At 43.6% G+C, this 26,249-nt stretch overlaps 2 protein-coding genes across 17 annotated transcripts in view; one reads left to right on the top strand and one right to left on the bottom strand.

Moving 5' to 3' along the window:
• Window positions 1-10,482, top strand: part of ACSBG2 (acyl-CoA synthetase bubblegum family member 2) — a 38,653-nt gene extending 28,171 nt beyond the window's left edge. For 6 of the 9 annotated variants that reach the window (XM_005281222.5, XM_065578190.1, XM_065578191.1 and 3 more), the window contains 7 exons: window positions 1,743-1,919; window positions 2,851-3,032; window positions 3,255-3,488; window positions 4,996-5,213; window positions 7,104-7,243; window positions 8,348-8,594; window positions 9,820-10,482. In XM_005281222.5, coding sequence (XP_005281279.2) covers window positions 1,743-1,919; window positions 2,851-3,032; window positions 3,255-3,488; window positions 4,996-5,213; window positions 7,104-7,243; window positions 8,348-8,594; window positions 9,820-9,929 — 1,308 coding nt within the window. In that variant the 3' untranslated portion in view covers window positions 9,930-10,482. Of the gene's footprint in view, window positions 1-1,742; window positions 1,920-2,850; window positions 3,033-3,254; window positions 3,489-4,995; window positions 5,214-6,938; window positions 7,244-8,347; window positions 8,595-9,819 lie in introns of all 9 variants that reach the window. The other 3 variants (XR_010594879.1, XR_010594880.1, XR_010594878.1) reach the window with 2 other exon arrangements.
• Window positions 10,483-11,403: 921 nt separating this feature from the next.
• MLLT1 (MLLT1 super elongation complex subunit) overlaps window positions 11,404-26,249 on the bottom strand; it is a 69,456-nt gene continuing 54,610 nt past the window's right edge. For 4 of the 8 annotated variants that reach the window (XM_024105779.3, XM_065578192.1, XM_065578194.1 and 1 more), the window contains 4 exons: window positions 24,995-25,066; window positions 24,075-24,137; window positions 22,176-22,247; window positions 11,404-21,631 (listed from right to left, as the gene is read on the bottom strand). In XM_024105779.3, coding sequence (XP_023961547.2) covers window positions 21,503-21,631; window positions 22,176-22,247; window positions 24,075-24,137; window positions 24,995-25,066 — 336 coding nt within the window. In that variant the 3' untranslated portion in view covers window positions 11,404-21,502. Of the gene's footprint in view, window positions 21,632-22,175; window positions 22,248-24,074; window positions 24,138-24,994; window positions 25,067-26,249 lie in introns of those variants that run through there. The other 4 variants (XM_065578193.1, XM_024105781.3, XR_010594881.1 and 1 more) reach the window with 3 other exon arrangements.

Here is a 26,249-nt window from a genome sequence, read left to right as displayed (position 1 = left end):
TAGCTTTGTGCCCCAATAGCTAGAGCACTCACCTGGATTATGGGAGACCCAGGTGCAATTCCCACCGCTGAGGTGGGCTCTACCACTGAGCTATAGGACATTCTGATGTGGGGCAGTCGCTGGACAAGAGTGGGAATGACTGACTGTGTAGCCCAGCGTTTAGGGCACTCACCTCCTGGGTCCCGTCATTCATTATTTACACACAGTGGAACAGCTTCCTCAGGAGAAACGGAGGGAGCCCCACATCAAAATATCCCAGACCTCAGTGGCTAGAGCACGCTCCTGAGAGGGACACCCCTCTCCACCTGCTCCCTTCTCCTCCTCTGCCAAAGAGGGGGAATTGAACCTGGAGCTCCTATTTCCCAGGGGCATGCTCTAACCTCTGAGCTAGAAACTGTTTGTAAGGTGGGCATCACCCCCTCCAGCCACTTTGTGTAGAGTGGGGCAGAGTCTAACGCCTTCTCGTGAGAAGTGACTTCGGTGCCTAAGCTGCCTGACTCCAGATGGCTGATTCCCATTCATGAGTTGCTAAGCAGAGATAGGTACCTATCGCAGAGGGGCAGGGTTAGGACACACCCCTCTGGTGAGCATCTCCCACTGGCTGTCTTAGTGGGCTTCCCGCCTAACATGGCTTTTGTGAATTGCATTCTAAGGGCTTGTCTATACTTACCGCGCTGGTTCGGCGGCAGGCAATCGAACTTCTGGGTTCGATTTATCGCGTCTAGTCTGGACGCGATAAATCGAACTCAGAAGTGCTCCCCGTCGACTCCAGTAATCCTGCTCGCCGCGAGGAGTACGCGGAGTCGACGGGGGAGCCTGCCTGCCGGGTCTGGACGGCGGTAAGTTCGAACTAAGGTACGTCGACTTCAGCTACGTTATTCACGTAGCTGAAGTTGCGTACCTTAGTTCGATTTGGGGGTTTAGTGTAGACCAAGCCTTAGGTGCCTATCTCTCCCCATTTGTTACAGAGGAAGCCTAACTTGGCATTGTGGATATCTGTGTTTCCTGTGGGTTTCTAGATGCCTAAAAGTTAGGTGCCATGATGCTCAGCATTGCAACAGCTGAGTCCCTTCATGAATCCCACCCAAGGAGCACTGTCTAGTTAGCCTCACAGAGAAGGTTAAGGGGTGACTTGGTCAGCCTACAAGTACCTATGGGGAACACATTTGATTATTGTCTCTTCAATCTAGCAGACAAAAGTATAAGATCCAGTGTCTGGAAACTGAAGCTAGAGACATTCAGACTGGAAATAAGGTGTAAATTTTTAAGAGGGCAATTAACCACTGAAACAATTTACCAAGAGTCATAGTAGATTCTTAATCAATGACAACTAGTAAATTAAGATCAGATCTTTTAGAAAAATATTTGTAGTTCAAAAGGAATTATTTTGGGAATTCTATGGCTTGTGTTCTACAGAAGGTAGATTAGATGATCAGTGGTCATTTCTGGCCTTGGAATCTAGTAATCTAATTGTTATCCGCTTAACCTTAACTGATAGGGCTCGTTCTGATTTCCCCCCCAAATTGATTGAAACTTGTGTTTTAACTTAATCAAACTAGCCAAAGAGACCAAGAAAAGGGAGAAACTCCCAAAGTGAAATGTTTAGTGGATTTAAAACACACAAAGCATACTTGTTTAGATACTCTGCAGTTCACAACATTAAATAACATCTGTGTTGTGCCTTGCAAACTTGTTCAGAACCACTAGTGTGAATGGTAACCATGAGGTGCTTCTGTTTTCAGATAACTTGGACTTCGCTATCAGCAGGGCGCTACGTACAACTGACCGAAGCTACCGAACAACAGGAGCTGGTGATCAGCTACCTTCCCCTCAGTCATATTGCTGCTCAAATGATTGATATTTGGCTGCCAATAACATTTGGTGCACAAGTTTTCTTTGCTCAACCAGATGCACTGAAGGTAAAGACCATGCTACTTAATCTAGATGCTTATAGACAGTAACAGGGCTGTGTATCTCAGTGGTTTTTTTTAGCAGTTGTGTCACAAGAGGAAACCTAGGTTGGCTATGAACAAAGCTGACAAAATCCTGAGAAACTCAGATTACGCTTATCCAAGTAATAGTAAATAACACTGTTTTTGTAACCTAAAACAGACCCTTAAACTTGACACACTAGCAAGTAACTCTGACATCTATTCACCTTTCTGCTCTGTATTGTACAAAGATGGATAAGGTGACCATGACTCTGAATCTATATGAATATATTGGGTCCTTGAATGTCATTTCAGACACTATATATTCTGCAACTTCCCTTTCTAATAGAGGGGTAGTGCAGTGGGTTTACTGGCCATACTCCAAAATCTCCCCAGGAGAAAATCTCTACCCGGTCATGTGAAGGGCCAGGTTTTTTGCCCTTGATGCATAGTTGGCACATGTGCATCTGGAGTCAAAGCAAGGGGCATTAACATGCCCTGGCCTTTGAAAACCAGAGTTTGTGACTAGCACTCAGAAAGCAAACTCCTCTCCACGCTGCTACCCATACAAAAAGGCAAGGTGGCTAGTATGAATGTTCCAGGGCTAGACTAATTGCTGAGCACAAGAGGCTGGTTTCTGGGGGCACCTAGCTTTTGACACTAATCTGGAGTCCACAGTGTAGTGGCACTATGGCATATTGTGAGTTGGATTCCTGAAAGTTGAAATGGGTGCTGATTCTGGGTTTGTGCCCCTTGAAGATGGGAGTGTATTGTAGGAATGGAGTACTCTACTCATTAGTAATCCGTGTTGACTCAGTCCATCATCGGTGGCTTTTGGAAGGAAATCTAGGTGTCAACTAGAAACAAAACCTCTTCTGAACAAAAGTGGTTTTAAACGTTAAAATTCTACTTCACTTAGGGCAGCTTGATAGACACCTTACGGGAGGTGAGACCAACAGCTTTTATGGGAGTGCCACGTGTCTGGGAGAAAATACAAGAAAAAATGAAATCTGTGGGTGCAAAATCATCTGCTCTCAGAAGAAAAGTGGCAGCATGGGCTAAGGAAGTAGGATTACAAACTAACCTGAAACGGATGAACGGGTAAATTTTTTTTAAAAGCAATTTAAATGCAGTCTGTAGATCCTAATAACATATTATGCCCTAATCTGATGGGATGCTGGCAAATGTAATATGCAGGATTGTCTTTAATGTATGGTCTGTAGTAAAAAGTTAAGAGCCTCTTCTTCTGAAACTAAGTAAAGCTTGGCTGTCTGGGATGACAAGATAGACTAACCTGAGCCTCTTTCAATTCTTCTCTTAAAGGGCTTCTGAACTCCCAATGAACTTCCGTCTAGCCAGGCAGTTGGTGTATAAAAAAGTTCGGAAGGGTCTTGGACTGGATCGATGCACAAAATGCTACACTGGGGCTGCCCCAATTACTAGAGAGACTCTGGAGTTTTTCCTGAGTCTTGACATTCCTGTGTATGAGTTGTATGGCATGAGTGAGAGCTCTGGACCTCACACAATCTCTCTTCCAGACGCGTTCAGAATCACTAGGTATGTATTCCTCATTGTGGAGGAGAACTAGATGCTGACTCTTGCATAAAGAACAACTTAATTAGTATTTCTCTCATACCAGAAACTCTCATACAACTTGGATCAGTGCTGCCCTTCGCTGAGACAGGCAGCTCCCCTCCTTCAGCCTGTACCAGCATCAGCTAGCCACCAGTAAGAGGGGCTTGGCAGCGAGCTCTTCTCAACTGTGAGGCTGAGGTACGGGAAAGGTGGAACTTGCCAGTGGCCTATAGAACAGGAGCTCTGTTTTAAAGCCTAAATCATCCAGGCTCTCTAGGAGGCACAACTGAGAAATGGAGGGATAGAGAGAAACTAATAAGAGGTGTCAAGTATCAAAGGGGTAGCCGTGTTAGTCTGGATTTGTAAAAGCAGCAAAGAGTCCTGTGGCACCTTATAGACTAACAGCCGTATTGTAGCATGAGCTTTCCTGGGTGAATACTCACTTCTTCGGATGCATGTAGTGGGAATTTCCAGGGGCAATTCCCTGGAAATTCCCACTACATGCATCCGAAGAAGTGAGTATTCACCCACGAAAGCTCATGCTACTATACGGCTGTTAGTCTATAAGGTGCCACGGGACTCTTCTCTGCTAATAAAAGAGGAATTGTCATTTGTTTCTCATGACTTCTACTCTGGCACACAATCATTTTTCATGGTACAGTTTAATATATCCAGTAACTTAGGGAAGATCAATGTGAATATATTACCATCTTTGAAATCACAAGCCAGGGTATTTAGTGTTTGGAATTCAATTAAGCTATTTTATTACAAATTTTCTAAACCTCAGGGATTCTAGAAGAGTATTTCGAAAACACCAAAGGCAGATCTATGCTTAAAACGCTGCAGTGGCACTTCAGTGAAGAGGCTAGCTGTGCCAATAGGAGGGCTTTTTCCATCAGTGTAGTAGTCCACCTCCCTGAGAGGCGGTAGCTAGGTCAACGGGAGAATTCTCCTGTCAACCTAGTGCTGTCTACACTGGGGGCTAGGTCTGTTTAACTGAGTCGCTCAGGAGATCTGGATTTTTTTTTTTTTTTTCATATTCCTGAGCAACATAGTTATAGTGACTTCATTTCCTAGTGTAAACCTGGCCTAAATGTCTAGTACGTGGGTGGCCAAACTTGCTGAAGCCTTGAACTCTGGCAGGCACCTCCCATGGGGGTGAAGCCCCAAGCCCTGGCAGATGCACCCAGCTCTCGAACTTCTGAAGATTATTGTATGCGGCTCGTAGTGTCGAAAGTTTGGCCACCCATAGTCTAGTAGGTACTAATCTCTCTGGTTAATATCAGATCCGTTTTTAGGTCTTGTTACACTACACTGACAGGCAGCTTATAAACAAATGAATTCCTTGCTGAAAGAGACATGATACCACAACCAGAATGTCTCATGACTTTGTGCAAATGCTTAAATTTAAAAATGGTACTGATAGGAATCTAACAATTCATAGCTTTTTAGCATACTGAATCTTAAGGAGAATATGTCCCTCTTTTAGCTGCGGAAAAGAGATTACAGGCTGCCGGACAATGATTTACAAGCCAGACAGCGATGGCAGTGGAGAGATCTGCTTCTCAGGAAGACACATCTTTATGGGCTATTTGAACATGGAAGATAAAACCAAAGAGGCAATTCATGAAGAAGGCTGGCTACATTCAGGTGATCTTGGCAAGCATGACAGAAATGGATTCCTTTACATCACTGGAAGAATTAAAGGTAATACCTCATCCTGTGCTATGAACTTTTAAATCTTGCAAGCTAAGCAGGCCTCTATCATGGCTTGGCATAACTCCTCCTGAGGTACTTATGACCTAGCATGGCATCTAGGTGATATGCTAACAGTGGTAGAGTATTCTAAATGTGGTGTAAAAATGCTGCAAAGCTAGAGACCACATTGCAGAAGTCAAGACTTCAAAGGGTGGGGGTTAAAGAGCCAGTGGCCTGCTCTGCAACATGATAGTTGTCTAAAGCCGACTCTTGCTAGCTATAGTCTGACTTGAGGGAATCTAGCTTGGCAAAGTCACTTTTCTAATTTCAACAGGCTATGGTAGCATTAGCTCTTACCGCATCATCCGCCTTCACCGTCAGATGAGCCAGCTATTTGGATATAAAATTTTATATCCAGTGAAGCAGTTCTTGGGAGTGGCCTGTATATACAACTCCTTGCTATAAAGGACACCTACTTAAATCAGGTTACTATAGGACAGATACAAAAGCAGATCAGTGATCTATTTATCTAGTGTGTCCTCTTCAGAGAGAAATAGTTGATCCTTCCACCTTTGTGCTCTCAGTAGCACAAGCATACTTGGGTCAGTCGGGAGGCAGTGGGGTAAAGGATTAGCATTTTCCTCATGGGGGGTGGGAGGGAAACTCTCTGGCAGCAGAACATTTATAATGCTAAAAATAGTGTAGATGTGGAAGGCACTGGTTGGCCATATAGGGTCTCTCTCCTAGGGTTTGGGTGTGTACGTACTCCCCCATCTAAACTTTTTGCCTCCTCCATACAGCTATTTATACCCATACTAGCTGGGCATGTGCTATCTGTACCCCTACATGCTACTGTCAGGGAAGAACTAGCCGTGTCCCCTGTAGGCCCTCTGCCCTTTTCCCAAAGGGTCTGAAACTGCCTAGTTCTGAGCCACTGTAGAAATGTCCCCCTCATGTCTCTCAGCATCAGTCTGAAGTGCCCTGGAGCTATCTACCCCTATCCAAATACGCATGGATGGTCTTGAGTCTCTTGGGTACTGAATAGGCACCCTTCTGCATTGGCATAGACAGGGAAGAATCTGCCTCTGGGTCCCCCTCCAGTGCTGATGCCTGGCTACCAGCACTAGAGTTCTGGTAAGGACTGGGTTAAATAGCGTCCCTCCCTCCCTGGGGTGTAGAAGTATGGCCCAAGACCCTTTATTCAAGGGAAAGGGTGGTGAACAGTCAGATACCAACAGCTTCATGGCTCCAAATGACCCCTACAGCAAGAGCCCAAACTCCATAATCTCAGATGGTGGATTCTGCTCAGGTCCTGAGCACAAATCAGGCCAAGGGAGGGGATGGGGAAGAGAACAATTAATGGTGGATGGGGCTGAAGACCTTTTTGTTCTTTGCATGCAAAGGAACAGCTAGTCTCTTTGCTCTTGGGGGGGAGGGGGGTGCTGGTTCCTCTCCGGGCTTTCCTAATGTGCAGATCCAACTAGGATGGGGAGAATCTTCCCAAGTCAGGATGACTGTTGTCCCAGGGAATCTTGCAGTACTAAGCTGTTAAAAGGTTCATAGAACTAACTTGATATTCAAGGCCCCATGTACTAAGTCATAAACTGTACCTAAATTCTGCAGAGTCCTAGGTTCTCCAGTGCATGGGGAAAAACTCCCCTCTACAGCAGTTATTCACGTGTATATTTTACTAGCACAGTAAACCATGTATGTCTTTATTAAATTGACTTTTAGGGACACATTTATATCATTTGTGGCTACAAGACAGAAATTGGCTAACGTGTGCAGGTGCTGTAATCTTTGCCCATCAATTTCTCTGAAACCTACACATCACAAAAAGCACAACTGGAACTGCAGTGAACGATCACATTTTCATAGTTATGCCTAACTGTCTTCTAGAGCTCATCATTACTGCTGGAGGGGAGAATATCCCTCCCGTTCCAATTGAAGATGCTGTAAAGGAGGCTGTTCCTATAATTAGTAATGCTATGTTAGTTGGAGACAAAGCAAAATTCCTTGCTATGCTTCTAACTCTGAAGGTATGGTTCTTTCCATTATCTCCTGATATGTAGCCAGAAAATAAGATGAGCTATCACCTTAGCCAGAATGGCTGTATTCTGGAAGTAGAAGAGTTAAGAGGGCTTGTCATGGTCAAATGAAAGATTTGAAATTTGTATCCAATACCTGCAAATAAGCAAACCTAATCTTCTACCGAATCTAAGCAACACCAAACCGCATGTCCTGCTGTAACCTTAAATTACAAGGACCTGACTATAAAGAAGTACATGGGAGCAACTCTTGACTTCATGTTTAGATTCTATGGCTATCGTTTGGTTATGAAGCGGTGCAATTCCTCCCTCTGAATATACATATTCAGCAAAATAGAAGGGAGTTGAAGTTGAGGACATGGAAGCAGTAAGAAGCAAGAGGAAAAATGTGGTTCTCACTTCTATTTCCTCCCAAACCTCTCCCACCATACCAGTAACAAGCTGTAGCTTCTTTGTTTAAATCTGATTTGCTTTAAAAGTTTCCCAGGTTGGTAATGACAAGCTCAACAACCTGCAAAATACCTGTTTTTGCCAAGGAAGATGGAGCTCTAGATTTCTGGAGGCCAGTTCCCACTCTCCATAATAAGAGCTGTTGGGTGCAGAGCTGTTAAGAGACCTTGACAAATCAGTATAGGAAGCTTGTGCTCCATTGTCTGTCAGTACTTCAGTGCTGCTTACCTCTCCCAGATTCAATGCGTTTCTTTCTCTAACTCTAGAAATGCCCCCAATAATTAATTGGGGGGGAGGGAGGGAAGCACTAACCACAACTATAGCTATAACAAAATAGTCCTGGAAATTCTCTACCTACTTCTAGAGCAGCCCAAGTGCTGAACAAACTTTTTTCTCAGCGTGCTGAGATCTGAGGGGTTTAACATGAACATAATCTCCTTCAACTACCAGGCTTCAGTGAATTGGTAAACTATTGCACCAAGGTGATGTGATTCTGGCTGTCTGCTTAGGATCAGCCAAGGTAATAACTTTGCTGGGTTAAATAACAATGATACTGTAGAAAAGAACTTACTCTTTTCTACGGTGTAGTTAATATATTAACTGTTGAACCAGTGAAGTAATGTTGTTCTGTCCTTCCTCTTACAGTGCAATGTAAATGAAGAAACAGGGGAACCACAGGATGACCTTACTCCAGAAGCCATAGCATACTGTCTCAGATTAGGCAGCAAAGCTACAAAAGTCTCAGACGTTGTAGGTGGCAAAGACAAAGCTGTTGATGCTGCTATCCAGAAGGGAATTGCATTAGTCAATGAGAGAGCAATCTCAAATGCACAGAAAGTCCAGAAGTGGGTCCTTCTAGAAAAGGACTTCTCAGTCGCTGGTGGAGAGCTAGGTAAGTGACCTGGGCTACTGCATATTGAAACAAATGCAGGACTCCTGATTTCAAATTAGGTGGTGGCACGTCTTCTCCTCATTTCCCTAACGTCCTGTGTGATGTGTTAGACTACAGGTGGTCTTAAACTGCTCTGAGTGTACAGTGTGTGCTCCACGGTGCTAGATACTCAAGCAAGTGAACTGCAGGAGCCGATAAGCTGGGTAGGTTGGACAGTAGCCACTTTTGGCACTCTGCAAGTCTGATGTGGTAACCAGAGGTTTCTGGTTGACCGGAGTGAGGGGAGGAGATGCTGTCTGTCTTGTGGGTGGAACGGGATGTGACTTTAGTCTTGGAGCATGGGATGGATTGAATGTTTCATTCCAACTCAAGCAAGCCTCGCTGGTAACCACCTGCATCCTGTTGTAGCAACAAGTTGCTACATCTGCAGCAGTTGAACCAAATCAAAGATTTGGATACTAATGTCCAAGCTTCGAAGTGAACATCTCTTCCTCCCCTCTCCTGCCTTCCCCCAAGGCATGGAAATAATTTGCACTTGTTGGAGTTAAGTAGGAGCAGGTCCAGAAATAATTAGGTCCAAAAGGGTAGACTACTCTGAGGGGCACAAGCAGGTGCCCATTTGCATGGCTGCTTAATTGCACCATGTGAGGGAGACCTGGTTAATCTCAATAATGAGGGACTATTGTAACCCTCTTCTCTTAATGAATGTGCCAGAGCCTCAACTCTTTCCTTGAGGATTGCAGTAAGCTGCCTCAAGCTGTCATGCACCTCCCCCTTTGTGGTGCCCTCTCACCAAGGATTCTTCAATTCTTGTCCTGACAAATGACTGTGGTGGCTGGTAGGCTGGAGCCCAAGACAAGGCATTTCAGGTCACTTCAGCCCCTGGACAGCACAGATGGTGTGGGATGCCAGGGCTTACACTTTCTCTCCCTAGCTCCGAGGCTGGCAGCCTTGCTGCTTCCTTCCACCTGTACAGACTGCCCCAGGCAGCAGTTTTCTTGTGCCTTCCACCCTGCATATGAAGTTGATGTCAAGCGATTGCCTCCTTCCAAGATGAGAGACCATAGTAACTAAGGGAGACTTTCCAAGTTGGATGCCCAACTGCCCTTTGTGCCTTCCTCTAGACTCAGCAGGCAGCCTTGCTTCGAGAGAGTAAACTTTGGAATTGGCCTGGTTAGTAGGATAAATAACAGTTTAAAATACTACTACTACCCTCTTCTTGCAGGTCCAACGATGAAACTGAAGAGGCCTGTTGTAGCAAAAATGTATAAAGACCAAATAGACCACTTCTACACTGATGGGGAAACCACATCAGCAAATCCTCTCTCAAAGTAACCTTGGAACACTGCAGGTCTCAACATCCAGTTCTCTTCCTCTGCTGTGTAAGTGTGCGTGCTGTTCACTGCTTCAACTCCCAAATGAAGGAATAAATGGGTCTCTGAAATAAACCAGGTTTAATGTTGTAGCCCTGCAATCACTGAATATTTGTATACATTCCTGACTCTAGTTATTGGTGCTGCTGCACTAACATTCTCGTTTCTCTTTGGATGAACTTTTTCTAATGTCCATGGTCATCTCAAAATCAGTTGTGCATTGTATATGGGCAAATAGAATCTCAGCAAAAGTTATAGTTAAAATTATTTAAATAGTACCATGGCACTTGTTGTTGTATTGTAAAAACCATGCTGTAACTTATTTTTCAACCAAAGTGTGTTTTGTCTGAAAATGAATGTAAAACACAAGCAGGAACCTTGCTTTCTTTGTAGTGTTGCACTTGAGGGCTGGGGTACTTTTTTTAATAGCAATGACATTTGTAAGTAAGTTATACACAGAGCATATAAAGGATTTCTATACAGTATGCATACAAAATACAGGTTTACTTGGTTCATTGTTTGTGTAATACTGGCTTAGACTTTTTTGGTTGGGATCTCACAAAGCCATAAACTTGTTGAAACTATACTCTGCATGTGTTGCAAGAAGCATTCCAGCAAAGGGAGTCCGATAGAGCTCTCAAAATCCTGTCCCTTAGGACTTGTTCCTCAGTTGTCCTACAATCATAGAATGTGTCTTGAACTTCTAGGTTTTTATGGCATAGTACACTGGGGGGGTTGAGAAAAAGTCTTAATGACTTCTTGCAAGTACACTTTTAGGACAGTAATGGACTGAACTGTTTTAAAGGTTAATTGTCTCTTGAAAAGAGAAATTAATGCATGTATTAGAAAACTAGGAAATGCTCCAGCAACTGGTATTGCCTCTTCTGGCAACAGGGTTAATTTATTAGGGGGGAGGTTCAACTTCTGGGGGGGGGGAGGGTGTGCGAGTGTGGAGGGAATTAGGTATCTACACGGTGTGCTGCACTTCCAGAACTTCAAGCTGTCTTGCACTGTAGGCCCCTCTACAGCAGCAAGCAAATGTTACTGAATTCATGGATGTTTATAATAAACTGCTGCAGAACCTGTTCACATCTGGCAAGGTGCCCCTGAGCAGAACAGGCATCAGTTTATTCCTCCAGGCATAGAGTAGAGAAGATAACTGATTACCCCCTCCTGTTAGCCAGTTATGACACAGTAGTCCTACAGAAATTTATCATTGTATGAAGGCCTAACTCCAACTAAGTTTCAGGGAGCTTAAATGTTTTAAAGGTCTTCTTTTTTTTTTTTTTTTGAGAAACTTGTATTTAACTGATCATGAACACCACTGTATGAACCATGTATGAGACTGAAGGATTGAACAAAAGTGCAATCATTCTAGCTACTTTCAAACTTTACTCTTACTGATGTCTCTAGTTCCTGACCTTTTGTCAAGTGCCTGGAGTGGATGTCAGGCAGAGGAATGTGTATATGAATAAATTACTGTAAGGCATCTCAAAAGGCTGAGTAATACTTCAGCAAACAAGGATTAAATGGCTATTCTGATTTTATATATCAAACATAACTTTGCCATCCCTTGAGCTACATCAGGGTTTGTTATTGTGTTAAATCTCTTATCCATAAGATGGCTAGTAGAGGGGGCTAGGGAAGGAATTTAAAGCACTTGTCAATTTTTGTATAAGTAATTGGAATTATCAATGAAGATGCCACATCTGTACATAAGTTTGTAATCTGATACAAGTGCTATGCACTATTACCACTGACTGGTCTTCTGTAACTATGTTCTTTATGGGACACGTGTGAAATGTCTGAACTTTGTTAATGAATGCTTAATAAACATCTGAAAACTTCATTTGTCTTTTGTGGCAAGTTACTGAAATGCTATTTAAGTTACATTTTAGGTAAATGTCACTAAATGAAGCTTGTGTGTTTCAACTATCTTGGACCAGCACACTAGTGGTGAAGGGGAAGTTGAGTGAGTATCTTGGTTCATAGGATAGTAAATGATGTAGAACAGACGTACAGAGCAAGTTCTCAAAATCTGAGAAGTGAGGTGACTTAACCCCTATAGGAACACCACCTGTACTACTCATCCTGTTTGGCTATAGTGCTGGCATTCTGCCAAGATTGGCTCAGGTAGAGAAACTGAGTCCCTTAAACTGTCAGGTTTTAGAACTTAACTGCAAGGACCAGTGCCTCCTGCAGAACTAATCCCTGCTCTAGGGAGGGGGAAGCCTAAAAGCAAGCAGTGGACAATGACTAGCCCAAACTCATGGGGCCCTATAGCAGACTCTGAACTAGTAGAAGCAGAGCAAACCCAAAGCACTGGACAATTAAGTATTGTTTAATGGACAACACATTGAACTTGCCCATTTTCATCTAGCTCCATCAGCCCTGCTATTAAAATACCACATTTGACCACCTGTGCCAGGTGACTTGGACTTAGGCTAAGGGGCTGTTCAGTTGTGGTGTAGATGTTCAGGCTCTGGCTGCAGCCTGAGATCTGAGACCCTCCTCTACCTCAGGCTCCTAGATCACCAGTTCTAGCTAAGCTTGAACAGCTACAGTGCAATTCAACAGTCCCTTAACCAAAGTCCAAGTCACCTGGCAAAGGTCAGCTGTGGGTCTTTAATTGCAGTGTAGAGACTAGGGCTGTTAATCCACTCTTCACTCTCACACTTGAATTTGTTAATTGCAGTTAATTTGCATTATGATCAATAACTCAAATTCTTTACATTTTCAAATGTAGTGATTATTACAAATTTGCACTGTAAATGAACTTTTTCAATTCACCTCATACAAAATACTGTAGTACTTTCACATGAAGGAGACTGCAATTTAGATTTTTTGTTGCATAACTGCACACACACTGTAAAACCTGAGCCTGTAAGTCCAGTCGTCCTCCTTGTTCAGCCAACTGCTAAGACAAACAGCTTTTTGTTTATTTACAGGAGATACTGTTAACTGATTATTTGTCACCTGAAAGTGAGAACAGGTGTTTGCATGGCACTTTTGTAGCCAGCCTTGCAAGGTATTTACATGCCAGATATGCTAAACATCTGTTGCTTTGGCCACCATTCCAGAGGATATGCTTTTAAAAAAGTCACAAATTTAATGCTTTAACACCTGGGGGGGAGAATTGTAGGTCTCCTGTTCTGTTTTACCCACATTGTCACACTTCATGTTATAGCACTCTTGGATAATGACCCAGCCCATGTTTTGTTCTAAAACACATTTTGTCAAATCTGCTGTGAAAGTAAGAGGTACCACTGTGAGATTTCTAAGGATAGATACAGCACTTGACCCAAGGTTCAGGAATCTGAAGTGCCATCCAAAATCTGCAAGGGACAAGGTGTGGAACATCTTTTCAGATGTCTTAAAAGAACACTCCAATGCAGAAACTACAGAACCCAAACTACCAAAAAAGAGTCAACCTTCTGCTGGTGGCATCTGACTCATAACAAACATGTATCTGTCTGCTCTGGATCACTATCAGCATGGACACGTCTTCGGGAATGGTGGTTGAAGTATGAAGGGATATGAATCTTCAGTGCAACACTGGCTACAACAGGGCCATGCAAACACCTGTTCTCACTTTCAGATGACATTGTAAACAAGAGGTGGGCAGCAGCATCTCCTGCAGATTGTAACCAAGCTTGTTTTGGCTGAGTGATTAGCTGACAAAGTAGGACTGAGTGGACTGAAGGTTCTATAGTTTTACATTTTTATTTTTGAATGCAGTTACAAATGGAGAATTATGTACAAAAAGTTCAACTTTCATAAATTTCTTGTTTTTCAGTGCAAATATTTGTAATTAACTCCAGTGAGCACTGACTTCAATTACAACACAGAGTACAATATCTGAAAATGTAGAAAACATCCAAAAATTGAATTTAATTGCACTAAGAGAATACCATTTAATCACACTTTTTTAAAGTGCTTGACAGCCCTAGTAGAGATGTGCATTATGTGGTCTATAGAAGCAGGTTCCAGCCTAAAGAAGGGGTGGTGGGGGTATTTAATAGCCACCTTGTGTAAAAGGATAATAGAAACAACTCATACAAAACAGTAGTTGAGTCTTTTCCTATTAAGATGGCAATTCAGGACTCAAGTCTCTCAGGGAGGGGGAGAGAGAAGGTGTCTGCTTAGTTGCAGTAGCAAAGAAATTGCTACCTTACCCACAAGGGTGATATGACCAATACAGAAAGTACTTGTGGCACCTTAGACTAAAATTTATGTTGGGATAAGCTTTTGGGGGTTAAAACCCATTTCATGAGATGCAAGGACTCCTCATTCTTTTTGGTGATACAGACTAACACAGCTACTACTCTGAAACCTAGGCCCATTACACTAGCTGCCCTAAAGTTTGGGATGGAATAGGATGTATTCATGGTGTAAACAAACTCCATCCTAAAGAGCTTGTGTGCCTTATTTTAAATGTCCTCTCTCTCTTGAGGTGCAGCAAGAGATCTTGGACCTGCTGCAGACCTACAACTCAGCTACCTTGAAATACTAGCTTTAGAAAGTGATATAAGAGAGTCACTTATGAACTCCAGGACAGAGCAATGACAGGATTGTTTTCTGAAAGGCAATTAATTCCTTTGAGTGGAATTTAATTGCATAAATCCATCTAGTCAAATACAGGGGCCAGTAACAGCTCTTTGAGGAAGGTAGAAGAGAACCTCCCCGCAAGGAAAGGCTGGGTTTCTCTTCTAAACCATAAGCCTTAGCTCTCTATAGATACTTATCCATCTAAAACCTCTTTGAAACATATGCTCATGGCCTTATCCTGGAGTGGTATGTTTGTCACATTTACAAAATGTCACCTTACTCTAGAAGTGCTTGATCTACCTTTCACACTTCATTTATCTTTTTACATGGATCAAGGAAGAGAGTGGGACTCTTTCCCCATCAGCCCCCTCCCGGTGACAATTCTACCACTCCCCCTCTTACTGGAAGAGGAAATAGAGCCCTGGGCACCAAAAATCTCTGCTGCAAAACCCTTCTCCTGGGGTTGCTTGAATGTCAAGTGCAGAATGTGCTTTAACTCAGCCAGGCTCCCAGTGATGTTCCCAAACTGTGGTACTCAATGCTGATAAGGCAGCAGGGAGAATTCTGTACACTTGAACTACTGTTTTTAGCTAAACATGTGTCAAAGGGGTTGAGGTAGCACAGCTGGTAATACTTCTGTGACTACACACTAAGCAACTGTTGGAAAAATTCGAGATCATAGAGCAGGCTTCCTGGCCATACACTCAAAGCCCAGGGGACTTGAATCTACAGAAAAGGGGGAAACTTTTCCACATGTACTGTCCAGCCTAAGGAGAGCCACAATAGTTGAGTGTTACCTTAAGTCAATGGTTTTTAAATCCATGTCGGAAATTGGGTCTTAATGCATTGTACTGTCTCCAGCAGACTAACCTGCAGTCAGGGAGACATTGAGTGGGTTAGATTAGATCAGTGGTTCCAACCTATTTACCACTGTGGGCTGCATCCACCCAATATATATATGCACTACCTGTATGGCCCCTCAGGATGTCACATGGGCCACGAGTGTGCTGATTGGGTTGCAAGTTGAGAACCACTGGAAAAGAGACAAGCAGTGTCCTGCCATCATGGAGAATTCTGTTTGAGATCATGAGCCAGCCATCCTGTAACCAACCTGCTACCAGTGCTGTTAAATCTGGTGGACAAGTCATAGGGCAGGTTGCCTCCTGCAATTATTTATTATGCATTGCTAATAGGGTGTGTTCACTGCTTAGATGTCACTGCCCATGAACAAAGAGGACAAAGTTAGTATCATATGGCAGAAACAGAGATAAACACTGGCGTGCAGTGCTTAATCTGGCAGTGCGTTCTAATACTTAATACTACATTGAACACACCTGTTAGGGGAATTTTAGTAACACTGCTCTTAATTTCAGCCAGAAACAGTATCCTTACACATTCAAAAACATTCAAACCCCATAGAAAATAATGGTCTAGTGTGACTGATTACAAGAGATTTTACAGTAGAATAAACACTGAATGTTCACCATAAAATTCTACTACTGTACCTGCCAACATACAGTTTCAAATCCATGCAAATACTTTAACTTCCAACGTAAAAGTGTAGTGAGATCTTTAAATGGTGACCTGGAAAGGAAAGACAATTGGGTTTTATTCCATCTCATTTTTGTGTTGTATAAAGGCAGCCAAAGGCTGGGGAGTTTTCCTGCTTGTTTTGGTACCTTAAATATCAACTTTGGACTTCACTGGTTTTGCTGAAAGACACTGGGGGTGAGAGAAGGGGTAGGGAAGCCTGAACCTCTAACAAAATGGGACAAATATAGTCCTGAGGTTAAGATGCTGACTTGGGAACTCTGGAGGCCTGGTTTGATTACAAGCTTTGACAGACTCTGACCTTGGACAAGTCAGTTTCCCAACTGTAAAACGGGGATAATTCTTCCCTCTTTAGGGGTCACGTGAGCATAAATTCCTAAGTCTGAGGTAGTCTTATTGCAGTGATGGGGGGAATCTGTTGGTTCCTAGATAGCTTTTCTTTCACATGGGTGAAATTTTTGAATGTTGAAATTTGAATTCTTTTAAACTCTCTTCCCTCTCATTCAGATTTCCCTTCCTTGGTACCTAGTATCATAATCACAAGTTCCCGTATCCCATAGCCTCTTCCAGAGCAGATAAGACCTGCATTTCTCATAAAAATAAGCAGAAAGCATTTTTAAAAAGCAGAAGCTGTCTGGACAGTAGATTGCTCACTGACAGCAAGTTGCTCCTTATGGCCAATACAGGTCAGATCAGAATGCACTACACACACACACACACACACACACCCCACACTGGTGAAGATCAGTTTCACGTGAGTGGTGAACAGTGCAACTCAGAAGTGTGATCACATTTAGCACTTGTGCCCTTTTCCATTTGTCAAGTAGTTACTGTTCTGTGTTTAATGGAGCAGATGACAAGGCTCTAGAATAATTAATATTTGTTCCAAGTATTATTGATACTGCTGTAAGAGCAGAGTTGTAGGAGTCACATTAAGTTGATTATTTCAAGTTTAAGCTAAGGCCACTGTTTCCATATTATTTCTCCAGGGGAAAATATTTTCCGAAGCAGAGATTTACAATGTAGAGGTCATTCTCTAACAGAGCATCTCCTTTCCAAGTTGGAGGAATGAAATTAAGAGAAACAAAATACCCCTTAATTTTTACTTTTCCATCTTACTTTATTTCACGTTTTTCTAGAAAACTCCTCCATAATTCCACAAATTTAACAAAAAGTTTAAAATTCAGGACAGAAACAATCCTGTAACTTATTACAAACATTATTCTTCTCTCTTTTAATCTTGGGGGCCAGATGAATTTCTTATAGTTGAGTGAAGAACTCATTTCCCAACACAACCTTTCATATCCTCAAATGACAAGATATTTAATACCTTGGGTTTCAGAGAGAATACAATTAAAAATCTAGAAGCTGAAGTACTTACACACTTTTAGGAGTGCAAACTCATCTCTTTAGTTCTTGATGGCTATTTCACGCCTCATGAAAGCAATACCCATCTGATTTCAATTTATCTTTAAAAGTAATAACCATTACAAGGTGCACAATGGTTGTGTCTAGTTTTGACACTTCCGAATGTCAACTAGCAAGTGCCACGCACCTGAAATGATAAAGGAAGCTTCTTTTGAGTGTATCAACTGTGCTATAGTGCATGTAAAGCCATTAGTGGCCATTGGACAACATTACATTTGAAATTTACTGAACCAATGATGACACAGGTCTCTGCATGCAGAGACTATGATGGGGCAAGCTCCTTAAGGGGAAGTTTAAATGTTTTACCATCAAAATAAGTTAAAGATCTCTGACAAGAACTGGTCCTAGATTGTTGCATCATAGCTCCTTACTAGTTCTGATGCTCCCACCCTGGAGAGCAGTAGAAGAACTTGTGCCGAAATCATTGCACTTCCATATATTCAGGCTGACTACATCAAAGCCTGTTTTACACGACTATTGTGTCCAATGTTCTTCCTAACTGGCATTCTGTGATCTGGTCACAACCTTTTGTCCATTTCTACAGTAAATGCCAGTAATGAAAGCCTCAAGGCTTAATACAGATCAGACCAAGACAACTGGACAGTGTTCTTGACCCCTATTTTGCCCTTTTATACAAAGACCAAGGGCAAAGGAAAAGCTGTGCCCTGATCTCACATCCACATTACTCTGAAAGCCTTCAGGTTAATCATTACTTGTACCCACCTTAATACCAAGCTGAAGGACATTTAGAGTAAACTAGAGTTTTGTCCATTTTCCTTGGAAAAATCATTATGGCTAAAACAGTCAGACAATTGCATTTTTTTAAACAATGCAAGTTACTATGCATCGTCGTACAGATTTGTAGTGGTACTATCAGTAGCAGTATCAAAATCTCCTTTCTATTTTACAATTATCCATCCATGCTCTCAAGAGTGACACAAGAACAAACACTTTATCCACAAATACTTGTACATGGCATGTTCAGAATACCAGTCAGCCTACTAGAGAATCTACAAGTGGAACTTTTCTTATATGTAACTAAAAGGGGACACAAAGGTTGGGAGGTCCAAGATTTAAACAATTTTTCCTTGTTTGCAGAGTCATTCCTCATGTGGTCCCCAATCCTACCACCACCACCACCCCAAAAAAACTAATGATTTGGTAAAATACCGGCAAAGTACTTGTGAGAAACAAAGTACTGTTAGTAACAAACCAGCAGGTGCACACAAAGGAGAAGACTATCGTTGGGGGAACATTTCCATTTCAGGTTTCCCAGATTATTATAAACAGTCTAAAAAATTCATATGTAAAATACCTTTTATAAAAAAAAGATTCCCATGAAATAGTAAATACTTGTTAAATTTCACAAGTAAAGTAAAAATCCGGGACAAGACGGCGCAGTGGCCACGGGTAGAGCCCTAGGCACTACCACATGGCGCAGCTATGTTCAAGGACAACCTCAAGACTCTTGCTTCTTGGCCCAGCTGGGGAGCATCACGATGAAGTTTCTGTTTTTAATACGATGGGAAGTGTTTGCGTGCCTCTCTCTAGTCCTTTGTGCTATAGATCTGGAAGCTACTTAGTCCCAAGACCAATACACTAAGTATGGGTGCTAGGGGTGAAGTTGATTTAGAAATGGGATTTGGGAGCAGGGAAGGAAGTTGATCTAGGGAGAAGAGAGGAGGTGAAAGTCTTAGGGACTTTCCACACAAACAGCTCAGTTAACACTGTTGCTGTTACTGTTTTCTAGAGGGGAAGGCCTCACTCATCACACATCCCTTGGCTAGAGTCTCTGGAGCGAGGTTACTTTGGGACTTTGAATACCTGGAGCCATTCCCCATACACCCAAAAAGTTTTGGGCGTGGGCTTGGACATAATGCAACATTACAGAATTCACTCCCTCCATCAAAAATAGCTTCAACAAGCACTGACTACTCTTGTAGTTTAAATGTACTCACTAAGCCCTGAACAGCACAAGGGATCTGCAGAACGTTAAAAAGCTACGTCTCTGGTGCGACTTCCTTCACTTAGCCATATCCAGTTGCCGAGCTTGAGAGAGTCCTGTAGTCTCAGCCTTTCCTGGTAATCCTCTTAACCTTGCCACAGCACATTCTTGTACACGGTTTCTATCCAGGCTTGGCAATGTCCATCAGAAAAAAACAAACCAAACAGGTAAGATCACCGTCAGCGTGACGGGGGCTAGACCTAGCATGAGCTTGACGTTTCTATAAAGACATGTGACAGATGGTACAGACAGACAAAATTAACAGGAATCGGGTCAACATGACCCAACTCAAAAAAGCTTATCACTATATTGCCACTTAAATCTATTAGTTGCAACATTTCCATGATAAAGAAAGGGAACATCCAAAACAAGGGACGACAATTTCATATGGAAAAGTGGGACAGCACATGGGTGAAGCCTCAGAATGATCTTTTCTACCTCACCCAGCTCCCACGTGGGTCTTTTAAAGAGGTCTGTTTGTTTGTGTAGAGTGATTCGGAACTGTTGCTTTCCCCAAAGCTCTCCCCAAAGCTTAAAACTGGATTGGAAAAGTGAAAATTATTTCTTTAAAAATACTGACTTTAGGAAAGAAGAGTTGAATAGATTTCTGAAGACATGACAGGTATTTCCCCCACCTCCCTTTGGAAGTCAATGCTAGTTTAACTAGGATTAGTGTTTGCCATTTCCTGCAATCTTTTGAACAGGTGAGAGAAAAACCTGACTTCACTTGGTCCAAGATCTTTTAGTTTTCTAAAGGTGTCCCAAGATAAAATACTCCCTTGTTTAGGTTTTCCCAGAGTATAGCCACTACTATAGGGGCCACTATAGGAAAAATTCATCCTTGAGAACATAGAACAAGAACCAATGACATATTTTGGCAAAGTTATTCAAACACTGAAGAATGAAAGTGAGACAGGTAAGTCCCTTCCAGAGCACAAAACGCTTTGAAGATCGCTGTTCAGCTCTCATACACTAAAAATTGTTCACAAGAGGCATTTTTAACAAACAAACAAGTCAAATCTTATTAACCACCCCCCTCCCCTGCCATTATCGTTAAAAAAAACATAACAGAAAAAACACACCTTTAAAATCTTAAGACCCAACTAGGCCCTTCTTATACATACAGTACATACATATATATAATATATATATATATATATATATAAAATATACAGCTTACAGTTTTGTAGTCCTATTACAGTTAAAGCAGACTGAAAGGAGTGAGACTTTGTTTAGGGGCTTGGATCAACAAGAAGTCTCAAAACCCCAGTGGGAGACGACAGGTTCTGGAGACCTCTTCAAAGAGCACGAACTCTGTCTCTCTGAGAAGCTGAAACACAGAATAAGGCCCTGCACTCTGCATATGAAACGATGCCTTCCAGGGATCAGGGACCAGATTACAGACAATACGTTGTACCAAACCGCTCTAGAACTTGCAAATGCTCAAAAGCGACAACTATTCACTTCCTCTGCAACAGACAACAGGACCCATTGGGAAGCATTCTCTGTTGCAAGTCACATGGCTAGCTTTGTAAAAGCCAATCCTGCTTACACAGCACGAACAATTCTTCCCCGAGCTGGGAGAAATCTAACTCAGTTGAGTCTCTCTGTGGGCAAGTTGGTCCCTGGATTTAGCGAAGAAAGCATTGTCCAAATTTCTTCAGCTCTCAGAGACACCTGAAAATGTATTCTTAAAGACACAATTTCTTGAAGTAAAACCAAAAAAGGTCACGCTCTTGTGTAGTTGGGAGCAGCACATCTTTTGCTCTACTCAGTACCTGTGCCCAAGTGTAGTTACGAAGCGAGGGAGGACAGACTCAGCAATATGGGTGCTTGTTGGAAAAAAGTGCGGCAGGCTGTGCATTCACAGAGCATGGCTGTTCTCTAAGGCAGTGCTTCGGGTGAATTGAGAGAGTAAAAAGGCCTAGTTCCACGGGTTTATTTCCTGGTACCAAGAGATGGGATTTCTGGTTTCAAAAGCAGCCCGCTTCCGAGGCTAAGCGTCATGTTGCCACGGCTTCCAAATAACTCTGCAGCTTACGGACGGTCGTTTCATCCAAGGAGAAAAGGTCAAAGTCAAAGGTTGTGTTGGTAACGTTAAAATGCCCAGTTTCCTCAATGAGATTGACAATCTGAAGAGAAAGGAACAAGGAGCTCAGGTTCAGTCATACCTAGTGCACTGGAAGGGAGGGTCGGTTTGGCCCAATCAAACCCCCTCCCTTGCCCTCTCACTCACAAGAGAACTTATCTCCTGGCAGGGACGGATGTCCAGCCACAAAAAAAGGCAACATTTCTCCTGCAGTCTTGCTGGTTCAAGCTGGAAAAAGGCACTGACAGGCCATTTCCTTTTAAATCTCTTGGAGGCAATTTAATTTTCTGGATGCTCCGAGGAGCCCAAGTTGGGTATGGCTCAAACAAGATAGTACACAGGACCCTTCCTATGCCTATATTTCAACCCTTTTTTAATACAAGCACTCGATGTGTATCTGGCTTCTTTCTACGCTTTTTTGCTTTAATAAAGAGGGACAACTCACTTGTGGTGAACCACCCATTGCAACGGAAAATTACAGTTGCCACTTAAAACACAAAGGGTCTGGCAGACCTGTGATGTGAGACGATTACCTATGCTACAAGGATCTAGGCTGTAATTTAACACAAAACCGACAGACTCTCTACCTGCTGTAGTACATTGCGTTCCCGCAGCGCCATTAGCCGTCTGTGAAGCTCCACCAGTTCATCCGTGTAGGCCTGCGAAAGAGACGGGTAAAAAGGAATAAAACCACGCATCTGGCATGGTTCCAGTACTGCCGGGGAAGCAAAGCAGTTACTTCCCCAGTGAAGATTTTGGGCAGCTGCTTGAGGGCCTGCTGTCACTTTTTTGTTCCCATTTCTCCCCAAAACCTTCCAGTCCCTTCTCTGTAGTCTAATTCATCAACTATTATCTGCTTGGAAATTAAACTGACTGAAATCCAGCTGCGTTGGGTCCCGTCAGTGCACCACAAAGTGTCTCCCTCCAAACAAATGGCTTGTGAGAAGTGATCTGAACCTCTGAACTTAGAGCACTCCAGCATCAGGCTGAATGTCTCTTGGTGAACTTCACGTTAGTGCCCTATGAGCAGTCGGTGCTAAATGCTCACCTGTGCCCCCAAAATACAATACCAAGTAGGTGCGTCACCTATGATGGGATTCTAGCAATACACTGACACTAGTTTGTGTTCATATTAAGCTTCCAACCAAAACTGAGTAAGAAACTTTTTTAAATCATTGTTCCCCAGGAAGTTTCACTGATACCACATCTGGGAAACGGCGACATTTACACCCTCACCCACTTCCATTTTTAAGACTCAGACCAGACTTTCAGGGAAGCCAGCCAAGAGGGCAAATCTCTGTTAGCACACGCTAGTGCAGTGGTTCTCAACCTGCAGCCCAATCAGCGCACAGCTGCGGCCCATGTGATATCCTTAGGGCCATAACTAGGATGGGGGGGAGGGGCACCTGCAGAGCCAGCAGGGGGTGCGGTGCAGGATCAGGCCCAGCAGCATCGGCAGGAGGCCAGGGTGCTCAGTGGCCCCGTGGCCCTTGCGGGAGCAGGCTCCCCTGCATTAGGACCGCAGAGGCAGGCGGGCAGAGCAGGCTGAGCTATGTGCTGCCAAGATAGTAAACCAGTGGGCGCGGGGCAGGGCGTGGAGGGGGCTGGGGCTGCAGGGCGAGGGGACAGGAGACTAGGGCCACAGGGCGAGGGTACAGCCAGTATATGGGGTACAGACTCTAGGCTGGGGAACTGGTGGCTGGGAGCAGTCCCTGGACAGGGGGCTAGATACTGGGGCATAGTCCCTGGATGGGGAGATTGATTGCTGGGGGGCAGTCCTTGGTAGGGGGGCAGTTGGGTGCAGTTGCTGGGGGGCAATACCTGGGTGGTAGATTGGATGCAGAAGGGGACAGTCCCTGGGGGGGCTATTCTGCCTTGGGCAGGGCACTGTCTCTTTAGGGCAAGCATGTATGCCAGCCCAGTGGGGGGAGGGAGGGCAGTCCCAGGCTGGTTGGGTGATGATTAGGGGCATTCCCTGGCTGGGGGGCAGTCTGGGAAGGGGTTGGGGGCAGCCCCTGCGTGAGGGGGCTGGTGCATGGGGACAGTCCCTGGCTGGGGGGGCACACCGCACCAGCCAGGGCTCCCCATCTTTGCAGGCAGGCTCCGCAGTCACGCTATCAGCAGCAGCGTGGAAGTGAGGTGGCAATATACCACGCCAGGCCACCCTTACAGTAAATTAATTAATTTGAACAGTTAATGTTTTGTTTTATTTTGCTAATTTAAAATGTCCTTGGTAGACATTTGCCAGTATTGAAATGAATGGTATATATCAATTTGAATCGCATTGCTGTCATATGACAAATACTCAACCGGGGTGGGGTGGGGGGGTGGGGGGGGGGGAGAGAGAGAAGGTAAGATGCACAGGTAGTACGTATAGTGTGTGGATGTGGCCCACATAACAGAGAGAGCTGCATATGTGGCCCATAATGGTAAATAGGTTGAGAACCACTGTTCTAGTGCTTTCAATCAGAGGACAGATTCTTTACCTGTAAAGCTGTCCCAGAGTTATTCATGCATGTACCAGCAAAACTGAGCTCATTTAAGCAATCCTACCAAGGCAAAGAAATCAGTCATGAGATACACCTTAGCACAGCACCCTGAAGTTTCACCTGGGGACAAGCGTCTCACCCAGAACACTCTACGCTGACCACTGAAAGTGTTTATGCTGACCCTTCTGCTAGCAAGATCACAAGCACACATTGTCTTTAATATTTAAACATTGCCTTTCTTCTAGCTGAATAATATTAAAGCAGAAAAGAAACCGGCTTGCAGTCCAATAGGGAATCCTCATATTGTGATTTTTAGTAATACGATGTGTGGCTCAGAAATGAAGGTATTAAATGGCCATATGAAGGATTTCTACGTAGGAAGAGTTCTCCCACTGAGACCTTTCAGAACAGTGAAGAAATCAGGCAATCACTGTTGACTGTTTAGCATCTCAGTAAGCTAAATAGTGTGTGTGGTTCAAAAAACTTGATTAAGTTACCCTAGAGGGGAGAAAGAAGGGGCATCCACTGAGATAAATAAAGTTTTCAGGAGTGCAAGGCTCTGAGCAAGCAGAGCGTGAAACAATAATCAAACTGCCATTCTAACATTCTGGCAAAGATCAAACAGCTATAAACTGCCTTGTCACCGTGGCCACAATGCTCCTCAAAGGGAACGACAAAGACCAAAGTAAGAGAGAACTATTGTAAAAGGTAACACATGGAAAGGATGTGGGGTTCATTTCTTAAACACTTATAACATTTCTATCACCTCATTTTGAGTCAGTACTTCCAGCATCAGTATTTCAGGGTGCAAGCCTTTAATGGGCCAAAATTGTTTCAACGTGGGGGGCACGTTTTCATGGAGAAATGTCCTCCTGTATCCCACAATACTATGCTACGCCTATCCTAAGCAAAAGTACCTTGTCATATGTTCCCTTCTTCAGGATCTTTTCTGGCTTGTTGCAAGATTCTGGACTCTTTCTTCCAGAGGCCTGAAGGGAAAACAAATAGTGGGTTGTGATTCAGGCAGGGCAAAACTGTAATGGTTTGGCTGCATAGCATCCAATGGAAGGAAATCCTTGGCTGACCTAGGCAGTGAAGTAGATGAGCTGTGGAGTCCACAGCACCAAGGACAGAACATGATGCAGGGATTGAGGGCAGAGAGGGGAAACGTTTCTCCATCACTAAATATTGATAAAAGACTTGAAACACTTGCTGCCTGGATCGACATGGGCAAAGGGAATGATCACCTCAGTAGCTCTGCAACTTAGAACGACAGCTCTGATTTTTCACTGTGCTGGATAAAGAAGTGAACTGTATAATACGAAAAGAAGTGAAGCTTACAATTAAAAAGTCCTTTACGAATGGCACCCCAGGCAACTGCAAGCCGAGGCAAACTGATTCACACTGCTAACCAGCTACGGAGAAGCCTGTCAGGAAACCATGGCAGTCATGGCCTAGTAGGTCATTAGGCCATTCCCTGGGAGCAGCACTGAATTGTTTCCTACAGGGTACGTCTAGCATTTTGCCCATTTTTCACTGGCTTGCGATTGGGCTTCCATCCCTTGACAATCCACAATTCGAAAGATCTCGCTTAGCGAACAGTTTCTGATGTTCAGAATGCACTTTCCACTTACTGGTTCAACAACATTATTTCTAATGGGCCTCCCGAAAAATTCTTCTCCATCATGGTGTTTTTGCTCTGCAGCTAATTGTAAGCAGTCTTTAGTCACATCTAAGCTGTGTTTAAGAACACAGGAGCGGCCAGACTGGGTCAGAGCAAAGGCCCATCCAGCCCAGTCTCCCGTCTTCCAATAGTGGCCAATGCCAGGTGCCCCAGAAGGAATGAACAGAACAGGGAATCACCGAGTGATCCATCCCGTCGCCCAATCCCAGCTCCGGCAAACAGAGGCTAGGGGCACCCTCCCTGCCCATCCTGGCTAATCGCCATTGATGGACCTGTCCTCCAGGAACTTATCTAGTTCTTTTTTTGAACCCTGTTATAGTCTTGGCCTTCACAACATCCTCTGGCAAAGAGTTCCACAGGTTGACAGTACATTGTGTAAAGAAATACACCTCTACCCCGATATAACTCTGTCCTCGGGAGCCAAAAAATCTTACCGTGTTATAGGTGAAACTGCGTTATATCGAACTTGCTTTGATCCACCCGAGTGT

Source organism: Chrysemys picta, chromosome 25, assembly GCF_011386835.1.
Source record: "Chrysemys picta bellii isolate R12L10 chromosome 25, ASM1138683v2, whole genome shotgun sequence".
NCBI classification, from domain to species: domain Eukaryota; kingdom Metazoa; phylum Chordata; order Testudines; family Emydidae; genus Chrysemys; species Chrysemys picta.
Note: the sequence above shows the minus strand (reverse complement) of the source record. Positions and strands in the feature narration are given on the sequence as shown.